This window comes from Vipera berus (genome assembly GCF_964194415.1).
Source record: "Vipera berus genome assembly, chromosome: 4".
Taxonomy (NCBI): domain Eukaryota; kingdom Metazoa; phylum Chordata; class Lepidosauria; order Squamata; family Viperidae; genus Vipera; species Vipera berus.
The window spans coordinates 35938435-35950809 of record NC_138206.1 but is presented as its reverse complement, the minus strand read 5'-3'; the positions used below and the strand labels follow the sequence as shown (position 1 = coordinate 35950809).

At 34.4% G+C, this 12375-nt stretch overlaps 1 protein-coding gene across 6 annotated transcripts in view; it reads left to right on the top strand.

The window, feature by feature from the left end:
- The window catches only part of CD47 (CD47 molecule), a 76843-nt gene extending 64890 nt beyond the window's left edge, over positions 1-11953 (top strand). For 2 of the 6 annotated variants that reach the window (XM_081326706.1, XM_081326705.1), the window contains 3 exons: positions 3246-3270; positions 3856-3886; positions 11054-11953. In XM_081326706.1, the coding sequence (XP_081182832.1) occupies positions 3246-3270; positions 3856-3881 (51 nt within the window). In that variant the 3' untranslated portion in view covers positions 3882-3886; positions 11054-11953. Of the gene's footprint in view, positions 1-3245; positions 3271-3855; positions 3887-4127; positions 4358-11053 lie in introns of those variants that run through there. The other 4 variants (XR_014026293.1, XM_081326707.1, XM_081326704.1 and 1 more) reach the window with 2 other exon arrangements.
- The last annotated feature ends 422 nt before the right edge of the window (positions 11954-12375 follow it).

Here is a 12375-nt window from a genome sequence, read left to right as displayed (position 1 = left end):
TCTTGATCAGATTTCAAAGTTTCACTGCTATGTTGATATGGATGAATACAGTATTTGCATTTTTAAGATAGCTATTTTGCTAAGTTTTGGATAACTGGTACAGGCAGTGCAAATATGTTATATGTGAATTATTGTCTTATGTGTCCCCCTATAAATTCTTGGATGATTGAAGAAAGCCAGTATCATACTATGAAGTGTTTAGAAAATAATTGTGTGCATGTGCATAGTTTCCCCAAGCTTTGCTTCTTGCTTCTCTGTACTATAAGATCTTTAGGAACTACAACTTCAGATGCGTATATTCTGCTTTATTGAAAAATTGTTCCTAGAAAGATGATTTATAGGAGAAGCATGACTGTACAATAGTGATGGGTGATGCAAATCCATGGACAGCCAGGAGCTCTCAGAGGGTTTGCTAAATTGGCCATCCAGAAACAAACAAATACATCTGAAATATTACAACATTTTTGGTTCTTAATGAGACATCAAGAAATCGCAAGATTTGGAATCCGGAGACATTGAGATGGGTGGCTATAGAAATTAATTCATTAATTAATTACGATGCAAAATTTCACGAGAGTGCCTGCTGCCTGAGACGATTACTGATGCCATCTCTACTGTCTTTCATTTATGCTGCCTTTATTGTGCTCCTTTTCCTTTGATATGCATGGAAGTTGGTTGAACTTGTGAACGTTGTAAGTCTGTGTCTAATAAAATACAGATAGGGTGTTAGTGTTTGACATCTAGGCCTTTTCTGTAACTCGGTGTGCTACTTGAATTTATTGTTACTAGTTCCCAACAGTACCTGCAAAAATAAGCTGTAATACAAATCCTTTTAATACAGGTAGTCCTCGACTTATGATCAGTCATTTAATAATCATTTGAAGTTACAGTGGACTTCCTTGGATATTTATGACTCCAAAGTTCTGATGGCCGCCACCCTCCCCCATGAACATGTGACCACGTCAGGCACTGTACACAGTGGTGGGATTCAAATACCTGAACAATCGGTTCTCTTATTTTATGCAGGCCTGGGCCTCTAATGCCTAGAACGGACTTCCAGAAGTGGCATCATGCACTTCCAGTGGGCCGTTCTAGGCTTGGGAGGCCTCCTCTAGGCCTCCGAAGCCTAGACTGGACTTCTGGAAGCTAGCCGGTTCTCCGAATTCAGGTAAATTTAGCTACCAGTTCTCCTGAACTGGTGCGAACCGGGTAAATCCCACCACTGACTGTACAACCAGCCTGTATTTATAGCCAGTTGCAGCATCTGCAGTCATATAAACTGTGTTTTGCATGACAAACAGCATTTACTTCTGGTTTCCACCAAAACCAACCTGTAACAAATCATTGGTTTGCTTAACAACTGTGATGTTTGCTTAACAACCATGGCAGTTGATTTGCGACAACAGAATCCTCTTTAAGAGCACCACAAAAAAAAATTGCAAAGTTGGGTTGGTCACATGGGTTTACAGCTTCACAACTTACAAATGTAATGGACAGATTCCATTACGGTTGTAAGTCCAGGACTACTTGCAATTCAGTTATCATACTTCAACCACTCTTTGGCTTGCTTTCTTTATTAGTCTGGCAGGAAATGAATTTTCTAGCCCTTTTCCTTAAAGCAGGTTCGTAATGTACAGTGCACAGGTTTTGTACTTGGACATAGTGGAGCAGTTAACTTTAAAATAGCAGAGGAAAAATTGGGTGACACATTTCTTACACCTGTCCATGTCCTATTTGTGAGTCCGTCTCTTCTGGCTTGCTTTAACCATACCATGGTATTAGGTCTGCAATGGCATTAGCCAAATCTTTATGCTTAGATTCATTAAGTTTGAAATAATTCCTAAACTAGATTTCTAGTCTATTGTTACTAGTTTTCTAACAGTACATGGAAAAAAAATATGTCATACAAATCCTTTTAATGCAGGTTTTGTTGGCATCCTGACTAGGCTAACCAGTTGTATTATTTTCTTAAATGATTTATAGCTTATTCTGTTGTGTGCCCTTTTTCTGGAAAGTTCTTAAATTATCTGTATAATTCAATAATTAAAAAAAGAGAAACAGTTAAATACAATATTTAACTGGTAAAGACTCTGTTTTTCTCTCTCTGTGTAAAGCATGTGTGTCTATGCATGTCTCATCTGTCAATATACTAATATAACCTACTATCTGTCTGAGAGCCAGGGTGGTGCAGTGGTGAATGTGCTAGACTGGGGAGACCCAGGTTCTAGCCTTCCCTTAGCCCAGGGGTAGGCAACCTTGGCTCTTTTATGGCTGGCTCAGGAATTCTGGGAGTTGAAGTCCACGAGTCATAAAAAAGCCAAGGTTGCCTACCCCTGCCTTAGGCAGACAAACCAACGGAGTTATTTTGGGCCAGTCATTCTCTCTCAGCCTTAGACTACTTTTACTGGACTAGATGAACAAACAGTCCAGTGGACTGATTCAGGCTGAAAAAAAAATACACAAATAGAAATTAGGCACTGAGATTTATGCTTTGTGCCTAAGCCAAAATCACACACAATATACACAAAGTTTAGTCCAGTTTAAATAGTGCCTGGCCAAAACGAATGTGGTTAAATAAAGCATTCACAAGATTTTTAGCGTACAGGTTTTTTTGGCCATTTTAGTGATATCTTTTTTTAAAAAATTAATTAACTTATTGAAATTAATTGAAATAGAAAGAAAAGGGGTGCATATTGGTATTTTACAATTACATACGTTGTATATTCCTGATGAGGTTATACACATCCCTTTCCTTAACTATACTTTAGGAAAAAGAGCTGCCACCATTAAAGCAGTAATGCTGTTGTACTTCAATATTTTGACAAAAATATAGCCAATACTATCTTTGTTAAAGTTTTGATGATATGTTTGAAAGGAGCATTGGTTTGGTTCTTCAATTTGTTTCTGTGATTTGTAGTTTGCTGCCAGTTAAATGAAATGTATTCTACAGATGTCATTGCAGATGCAATCTTGCTGAATACAGTTACTTGTTCTTTCTAGTGTTTTCTGCATTACTGCTAAATTGTAAAGAGAAGCTATTGCCACTGAAGAACTTCTGAAACAGACATGTCATCATTGTTTATAGCCTGGAAATAACCAAACCTGTCACTAATTTTTATAATGTTTTGCTGCCTCTTTTATTTCTTTTATAGAATCACTATTTATTGTATGTATCAATTAGAGTTGTTTAATTTTGGACCTCCAAACTAGGCTTGAAAGCTTTATATATTTTAAATATTTTGCAGAAAGCTGTTGAAGAATCACTTAATGGTAGGTGGTAATTTTGTCTAGTTTGGAAGATTTGATATCGGTGTTTTGATTGACATCAGAGAATAACCATTGGTGCCACTTAGAAATAGATATGTATGCAAGATAATGTAACATGAATCATGGTATCAAATCACTGGTGATCTTCTGGTCATTTCAAGTGCTACTAAATGCTTTGCAGTGCAGTAGTTTTTGGTATGTCTGCTGGATGGTATTTTTTTTAGGATAAATGGGATAGTGATCATATAAGTTGCTTGGTCAAAAGAATCCGTCTCTTAATGTGAAGGGAGATTTCTTCTTAAATCTTGCCTTTTGCATGCAGTGCATGAATTTCTGGGATTATGCTTTTTTATGATTATACTTTTTTTTGTCTTGCTATTGGATCTCCAATTTCTTATTTGATCCAGTTGATTTGGAAGCACTTGTGCTGATATAAAATCAAGAGGAATGTTAATTGTTTTTGGATTATCGAGAGGTATTTTTTTTTAATGGTGCTTTCATTTCTTTCATGTTACATGGAACTATGGCATGCTTGAACTATTCTGTTCTTGCTTGACTAACTACTAACTCTGCTTGCTTTTTCAAAAGATGCAAAAGGAGTGATGTTAGAATGATGATGGTGAGTAGCCATTGTCTGTGTTTTGGATGCATTTTTGTCAATGTGACATAGATATTCTTTTGTTCTACATATTTCTAAAATAGAAGTTGGAATACATGATTTTAGTATTATAGGCGTATCCCAATAAGACATGAACTTTACATTATGACTTATGCTCCTATATTTCACAACCATAGGCCTTGTTTCTTTTCTAATGTGCAACAGCAATATACAGCAAACCATTACTTTTCTTATTTTTCAGAATCTTGGCACATATTACACTGGACAATTTTTTTCAAAGGGTTTGCTTCCTGAAAATCTTTTGATAATTATGATAGACCCCTTCAGACTGAACACAAATATGATTTCAAAATCATGTAGGAATCCTGAGAAATATTAAACTAACTTTTATTGACTATAATTTATTTAATTGCATAATGTTTCCAACAAACTCCCTGAGTTCAACAGCCTAAAAGTGTATTGTTGCTGATTTTCACTTGTATGCAGTGTCTGATGCATTTCACTGCGGTGTCCAACAATAGTCAGCCAGCATGGATGAATTCCTTGTATGCTGTAAGAAACTCGTCAATCTGCTAAATATAGTTTGGTGCTTTGCAGTTGCCAAGAAAATTCTCAACAACATCCTTGAATGCTTCCCAGGTGATTTCATCTCTCCCACTAACAGATCTTCAAACTTCAAGGTCTAAGATGAGCAGCACATTTTGACCAACAAAAAGGCTTTTCTTAATCTTAGCCATCAATTATTCTTGGAAACATCTGTTTCATATAATGAAAACCTTCACTTTCCTTCTTCATTGTTGTCACTTTTTTTCTTTAGTCCAAGTTTTATGTGAAGGGGAGGCAAAAATATCTTTATTGAATTAACAAGTGGTTCATGTATCACATTTTTCTGGCCTGGAACCAAATTCTTTTGGAGTGGCCATTTCTTCTTCATGTAATGTGATTCTTTTGCACAGCTGTCCTATTTGCATATGTAACAACAGTACTTAGTATATCCAAGCTGCATTGCAAGCAGCAGAGAGAATACTTTTAGATATCCACAGATATTCCAGTTGCATTTGGTGTACTGGATATGCTTCAACAACAGTTCCTTGTTTTCATATGTTTCTTTCATGTGTGCAGCATAGCCAATAGGAATTGAATGATGTACATTGTCATTGTGTAACAAGACAACTTTGAGGCTTAACACTGATGAATCAATAAAGAGATGCCATTCTAGTGGGTCATGCTCACAACCCAAACTGTGAACAAGTCATCATGTCAGTACAAAAAACAAAGATGTCAACCAGTGCAAATAAACTTGTTAAACAATCCTGGCAGCTTTGAAAGACATAAGGCTTTGTACTGGTGATAACAAACACCATTCTAGTGGTTTTGAACCCACTAGTCCTGCTTTTAATCATTTAATTTTGATTGTGTATGAGATGAGGCTCACCAGACAAACACACTTCAAAATCCAGATCGTTGTCATTGTTCCTTCCTGGCTGGTGCATTGCAGCATCTTTGTCTATTTCGTCTAAGCTTCATTTCTGTGATGGCTTCAGTACTCAGAGATTGTTATCATGTAGCACTGGTCTTATGGCTAAAGGCAGATTGGGGTATTTAATTTATTTCTTATTTTTAGCAGAGGAGCCAGTGACATTAATCAGACAGAAGTAACAGTCTTTCATGTGATCATTCTGTTCTTGCTATATCAATGGGATAGAAAATGACATTGATTTCCAGGTTTGTCTGAGTCAAGGTCTAAGATGAACAGCAGATCTTGCACAACAAATGTGAGGAACCCTCTTGTCTCGCTCACCAATCTCATAACCAGAGCACAGTTCATATGCTTCCTTAACAAGTCCAGTTGTGGTGTTTCTTTGAGGCTTCAGCTGTACTTGCCACAAATGTAAAACATACCACAATTATTCCAACATGAGTGAGACATTTCTGCTATCACCAGTTGTCCTATAGCAAGCCTATAACTGGCTTACTTGTTATGTAAATTACACTGCATAGATTCTCCAGTTCCTTAAAACAATCACATAAAATACATGGAAACAGGACTTACAGTTTTGCACGGTAGTGACCAGTTGCAGGCTTGTGGATTCTTTGCACCCCTGAAGCTAATTTCACTCTGCCAGGGGGCCCTAAATGGGTCTAAGTCGTCCTGGAGAGGCAATGAAGAAAAAAGGGTGCTTCAGTGATTCTGGAATAATGGTGGCCATTCCATTTGACTTGGGGAAAGCCTTCTAACCTGACAGGAGAAAGGATGGCCATTGTTGCATCGACCAGCCGAGGCTAATTGCAACCGAAGTCCAAACGCACTAACCAGCACAACTGTGAACAGCATGCTTGAAACTGGGTAAGGAATTTGATCGTCTCTTTTCTATTTTACATTTAAGTTCCTGGAAAAGATCCCCAAGAAGCAAAATACCTCCAAAAGGGAAGGAGGGGAATTTCTGCCCCACCCTTATACTAACGGAAGCGACGAATTAATCTTTTTATGGAGGATCAAAATATATGGATTTGAAATAAATATAAACCTGAAACTTAAAACTTAAATTGTTTTAATGGTTAAGACTCTCATTTCAGAGATAATTGTTCATTTTGGAAATTGAAAAATAAATAGTTGCTGACACCTAGTGGCAGATGAAGACTATGACAGCTATGACTTTAATATAAGACTTGGCAAAATCTGGGAAAAACTAATCTATGTCTGTGACATTCAAAGCTTTAACAACAAAGAACAGCTGTGACAAAAAAGGCAATAATCTGGGCTGTAGACAAAGAGAATTATAAATTTCAGGGGAAAAAATCTTTTTTGAACTATTTGGATTACAAATATCTACCTAATTGGGACTCTAAAGCTATTTACAGAGAAAAGAAAGGAAGAGGAAAACTCAAATTCTTGGCTATCATGGATTAGGGACATGTAGAAAGAACATATCAAGAAAACATAAATACGTCACAGGAGGAGATATACTGCAACTAATTCAAACAACAATGACTTTAAACCACAAAGAAATCCAAAACAACTTTGAAAATATAAATCAATCTATTTTCAAGTTAACTCTACAACAGAAAAATTCCCAGTAAACAACAGAGAAGGAGCAGATAAAACAAATAAATGAATATAGAATTGAGAATAGAGACTTAAAGATGGAACTTAACAAAACAAGGAAACATGATTTAATCCTAGTGGGGAAAAATTCACAATTGGAAAAAACAACTTATCCCTTAAGACTACAAAATAAATCTGAAGACAAGAAAACAGATTGGATAAAATGGACTGTAGAGATGTCAGGAACATCGGAGAGAAAGGAAATGATAAGAGAAGCGGAGAGAAAGAAAAAGAAAAAGATTTTCAACAAACGTGGAAAGGCAGAAGCCCCGTACAAAGACACTTCACCTGATTTACTTTTTATATCTACAGCAACATTTACAAACATACGGAAAAACTTTTTGATTCTGCAAAATACATGGACTAAGAAAGATACTGGGCAAAGGAATAAGACCAAAGTAGAAATCAAGAAAATAGATGATGGGACTTACCAGAGAAAATACTTAAAAAAGAAACATTTGTTTGAATATGATTAAAGAAATAGAAAAGTTTTGGAATATATATATCACTGTAAGAGGGATGAATTCTCTAAATATAATATACGGTAGTATGCTTTTTTCCCTTTTTTGTTCTCTTGATATGAGTAATATAAAAAAGTTGAAATGACTTAGGTAAAGGAAATGTTTTAGATATTTAAATGTGATTGAATTTAAGAAAATTATAATGGATAAAAATGTTTTGAATAAGAGTTAAAGGACTAGATAGCTAGATGTATTAAATGGAATGTTTAAAGATTAAACGTATTTTTAATTATGGTTAAAAAGAATAAGAAATTTGGGAAGTAAATGCATATTAGCTTAGGAGGGATATATATTTTAAGTAATATATTATTTTTATGCTTCTTTACTCTTGCTTTTCTTTCTTTTTTTCTGCTTTACTCTATTTCTTAAAAAATGTAAAAGTGTGAGATGGTTCATATGGAAAAATAGAGTTAAATTCTTAAATGTAATTAATTTTTGAGAAAATCTTAACCAGTAAGAATATCTAGACTTTGGTGGGACTGTAACAAGATCTATGTTAAGGCAACCAGAATGATTGGATAGAAAAGAAATACTATATTGATGTGATTATTATTTTTAGGAATATTGGGAAAAATATATATTTAATTGTTATCTGTCAAAACAATAAGAATTGTATTAACTCAGTGTTTGCAAAAGAGGATATTTTTGGGAAAAGAGGAAATCAACTAAAACTATCATGTGAATTTTGGATTATAGAAATCAATTGTTATTGTTTTACAAATGTAACCCAGACAACACACTGTTCACCAGTTATTAAGTGATTTATGTTTTAAAAAAATCAATAAAATATATTACAAAAAAAATAAAATACATGGAAACAGATATCAATAAAATGAGTAGTATCTGTGCATGCAAGCTGCTTTCCAGCCTAAGTATGCCTAGGTATGCCCAAACTGTACCTGCTCCAGAAATGTTGTGCAATGTGCCCTGAGCGCATGCCTGGACATGCATGAATTACACAAACATTACACAAATGCAAACAACATTCGTAAACTTAATATATATATATATATATGTGGAAATTGCAAAAAGATAAGATTTCTATAAACAATACTTGATAGGTTAAAGTAAGGCTACTTTCAATTAGCAGCCAAAAATCTTAGATATGCCCAAAAGTGTTTAGGAAGCAAAATCTTTGTTGTTCAGTGTTACTTTTGTCACAATTGCTCCAGAAAGCTGCTTATTATTATTATATCCCTGTCCCTCTGGCATATCAAGCAAAACATAATTATCTCCCAAAATGTCTGTAAACTGTTGAACACAACTCCACATAAAAATAATGCTGTAGGGCTTCTGTCTGTTTCTAAGCTAGTGTAAAGAGAATTTTTTCCAAGTTCGTGGAATATATAGGGAATTTGAGGGGAATGGTTCAATATGATGGGGTTTTTATTGCCATTGGGAGCAGAGAAAATTTATGTTCTTATGTTTAATATAAATTCTTAGATACATGTTGAAGTATCCCAGGTCGTATCACATTAGATATAATGTTTGATTCACAATGCTACTCCTATCCATGGTCAAGCAACCACTGATGGTCCATGTGGGTACCATAAGTGGCCTCAGAGAGGTGCCAAAATAAAATAATTTTAAAATAGCTAAGATCTCAGTATAGTGCCAAATTGTGCAATTGTGCAAAATTTTGGGTTTTTCCCTCAAAAGGATTTGAAAAGATTTTAGATTTTGCAATTTCCTAAGTTTTAGTATATTTTAATCAATAGAATAACTGTGAAGCTGCTATCTGGGGAAATTCTGCATTTGGCAAAAAATTTGTCCAAAGCTTAAACTATATAATTATTTGTGTGAAATGCACTCTAGTGCTAGCAGATGTTGCAGTGCTGACTGTTACTTCTTGTCATAGTCCTCAAAGTTATTGATAATAATACAGTTGTATGTATAAATGAAAACACTAATAATCCCTCCTCTGCAATATTTTCATTATATTTTTAAAACCTGAAATTATCTCTGACGTCTTATAGCAGGGGTGTCAAACAGCCGGCCTGCGGGCCAAATGCGTCACGCGGAAGCCACATCCACCTCACTGCCGGCAATGGCAAAACTGTCCCGATACGTTGCGCAACGTCACATGAAGTTGCGAGTTTGACATGTCTTATAGCAATGTTTCTCAACTTTAACAACTTTAAGGTGTCTGGTCTTATTAAAGTTGCAAAGGTTGAGAAACACTGTGTACAGCAAATAACGTTATTTATTGTTAGAACAAGGTAACTCTCTGAATATTATTCCTTTCAAGGCCTATATTTAAAGGGGGAAATGTCAGTAGACTTACTCAACTTTTGAGGAAGTCTGATAACTTATAGGGTTTGGGAGAACAGGTATTTCCAACACATAATCATGAGTATTGAATGTATATAATGACTGGTAAAGAGGTGAAAGACATATCATAGGGTAAAGAGCCTGGCTGAGTGGTTGTATATGGAATAGGAGCCTTTTACATTTTAACATGTGAGTTGTGGGTTCTACTTGGTATACTCTGCCATTTTGATTATTACATCCAATAACATAAACAGTCGTGTTTGTGAGACAAACCAGTGTACTATGAAAATATGCAGACAAAAAACAAAGATATATAAATTAAAAGGACTTTGTTTTTTATGTATATAAGATCTGTGTAACATAGATCCATTTCACTAATTTATAGCTATGAAACTGCAGTGACTCAGGCATGCAGTCTGTAAAATGTATTTTTCTTTAGTGGCTTAGTAATAGCAGAGAACGCCATATTTGCCATCAATCATCTGAAAGGAAAAATAATTGAACAAATGTTCATATTGTGTGTGCAGCATTCCATTCTGACTTGCTACTTACTTCATACTTCATTGATTTTTATTTTATACTAAAGCCATTACATGGGGATTGAGATTAATTAATCTTTCACTACGGCCTAACTAGTAAGTAATTAGGTCTTATGCAGTCAAGTAGTTAATCAGTGGGATAATGACGACAGTTTCATCAGTTTGTTCCATATGCAAATTTTTATTTTAGATTCAGTCAAAAAATAAATGTATTTACTCAAACTTGGTAACACAATCCTTATTGAATTTTATAGTTAATTTAAATACATTTGGTGAGTCTAAAGAGTCATGCAATAGCGTATATACACATTGTGTTTTAAATTCGTATAATAATCTATTGAGGTTGCTGAATGCTGTCCCTGGAAAATGACAGACATTTAATCTGATAGAAAAAGGAATCTCATGACTAATCATCAGATGCAAAACCCTTCCCTAAATGTAAACAAAGATTCTTTCTTTCTTTTATCATTCAAGATGATCCAGTAGGTTTTTATCTGTCACACATGAAAAATGTATTTAAATAAATGCTGGGGAAACTGAAAATAATTGTGAAACTTTTGTGCAATTTTTACATTCCTATGAAATGATGATGTTATAGTTGTCTTTTCACCTTTCCTTTCATTTTGGAAATATAAAAGTAATTCATGAGCAAGATGTTCAGTGTAGTTGTAAAACGAAAGAAAAGAAGAAAGCTCATATTTTAAATAAGGATTTGTTTTTTATTTTCCAGCACTGGATATGAGGTAATTGAATCCAATTATGGACATGGAAACAAGTGGAGAGAGACTTTTGTTGATACACCGTGGCCTTGAAGATGCACTACTCAAAGAGAAATAAAATCAGGAAATTAGTTGTTTTGCATGTTTGGAAAAGTGCTGTAATGACTCACCTGATGTAACTTTATAGTTGCAGCAGCTGTAGTAATTTTAAAAGAGAAGTAAGTGTATGCACGTGAGGTTCTCCCCCACTTCCCTTCTTTACAGATGGATGAGAGCAAAAACCATGATGCTCTTGGTCCACTTTCTCTTTAGTGCTGCACTTCTCAGAGGATCTTGAAAATGCTGTTTTTCATAGAGACCAAACATCACGAGGGACTACTTTTGGACATCACAATCTTGATACATTGGCTGTCAGCACCTCTGGGCCAGAGTTTTTGTTTGTTAGTTTGTTTTTGTTTTGCTTTCAGTTCTGGTATCACAACTGCTTATATGGAATAGCAATCCTCGGCACATCCTTATATTTTAGAAAAAGTGCAGTGCTGAAAGTCTGAACTGGGAGATTGCTCAAAGGTTCTCATTTCCTTCCAGCACAATGTAGTTATTTATTTATTTGCTTTTGCTCTTGCCCACACCTTAAAAATTGGTGAACTCCAGCCCCACTTTAGGGGGAAAAAGTTTAGCTAAGACAGCACTGGGATGTTTGAAAGTATCTCAAGGTCACAGAACAGATTTCTAGGGGACCACTTATACCAATATTTGTACTGCATGATAGATTGTATGATTTTCTTTCTTGAATTTTTATTCACTGTTCTCTAAAAACAACTGCATTCCCAATCTATACTGTCATGTGAAAAAAGTAAGTACACCCCATGTAAAGTTTTCTCTAAGATATATATGGAAATATATATATATATATATATATATATATATATATATATATATATATATATATATATATATATATATATATATATATATATATATATATATATATATATATATATATATATATATATATATATATATATATATATATATATATATATATATATATATATATATAATTTAAATAATATATAAAGGTGACTTAAATGAAAAAGAAAAAAAATGACTTGCAATCATTTATTTCACCAAAAAATTGATAGATACACCGTTTTCTTCTATGAAAAAGGTAAAGTACATCTGTGGTAGTGACCCTTTGACAGAAACAACCTCAAGCTGGCATTTTTTTCAATCATTTACTAGTGTCTGACATTGCCTGGGAGGAATTTCCTCCCCTTTTTTAGCAGATTTTTTTCATTTGTTGCATGCACAACCCATTTCAAATCATTCT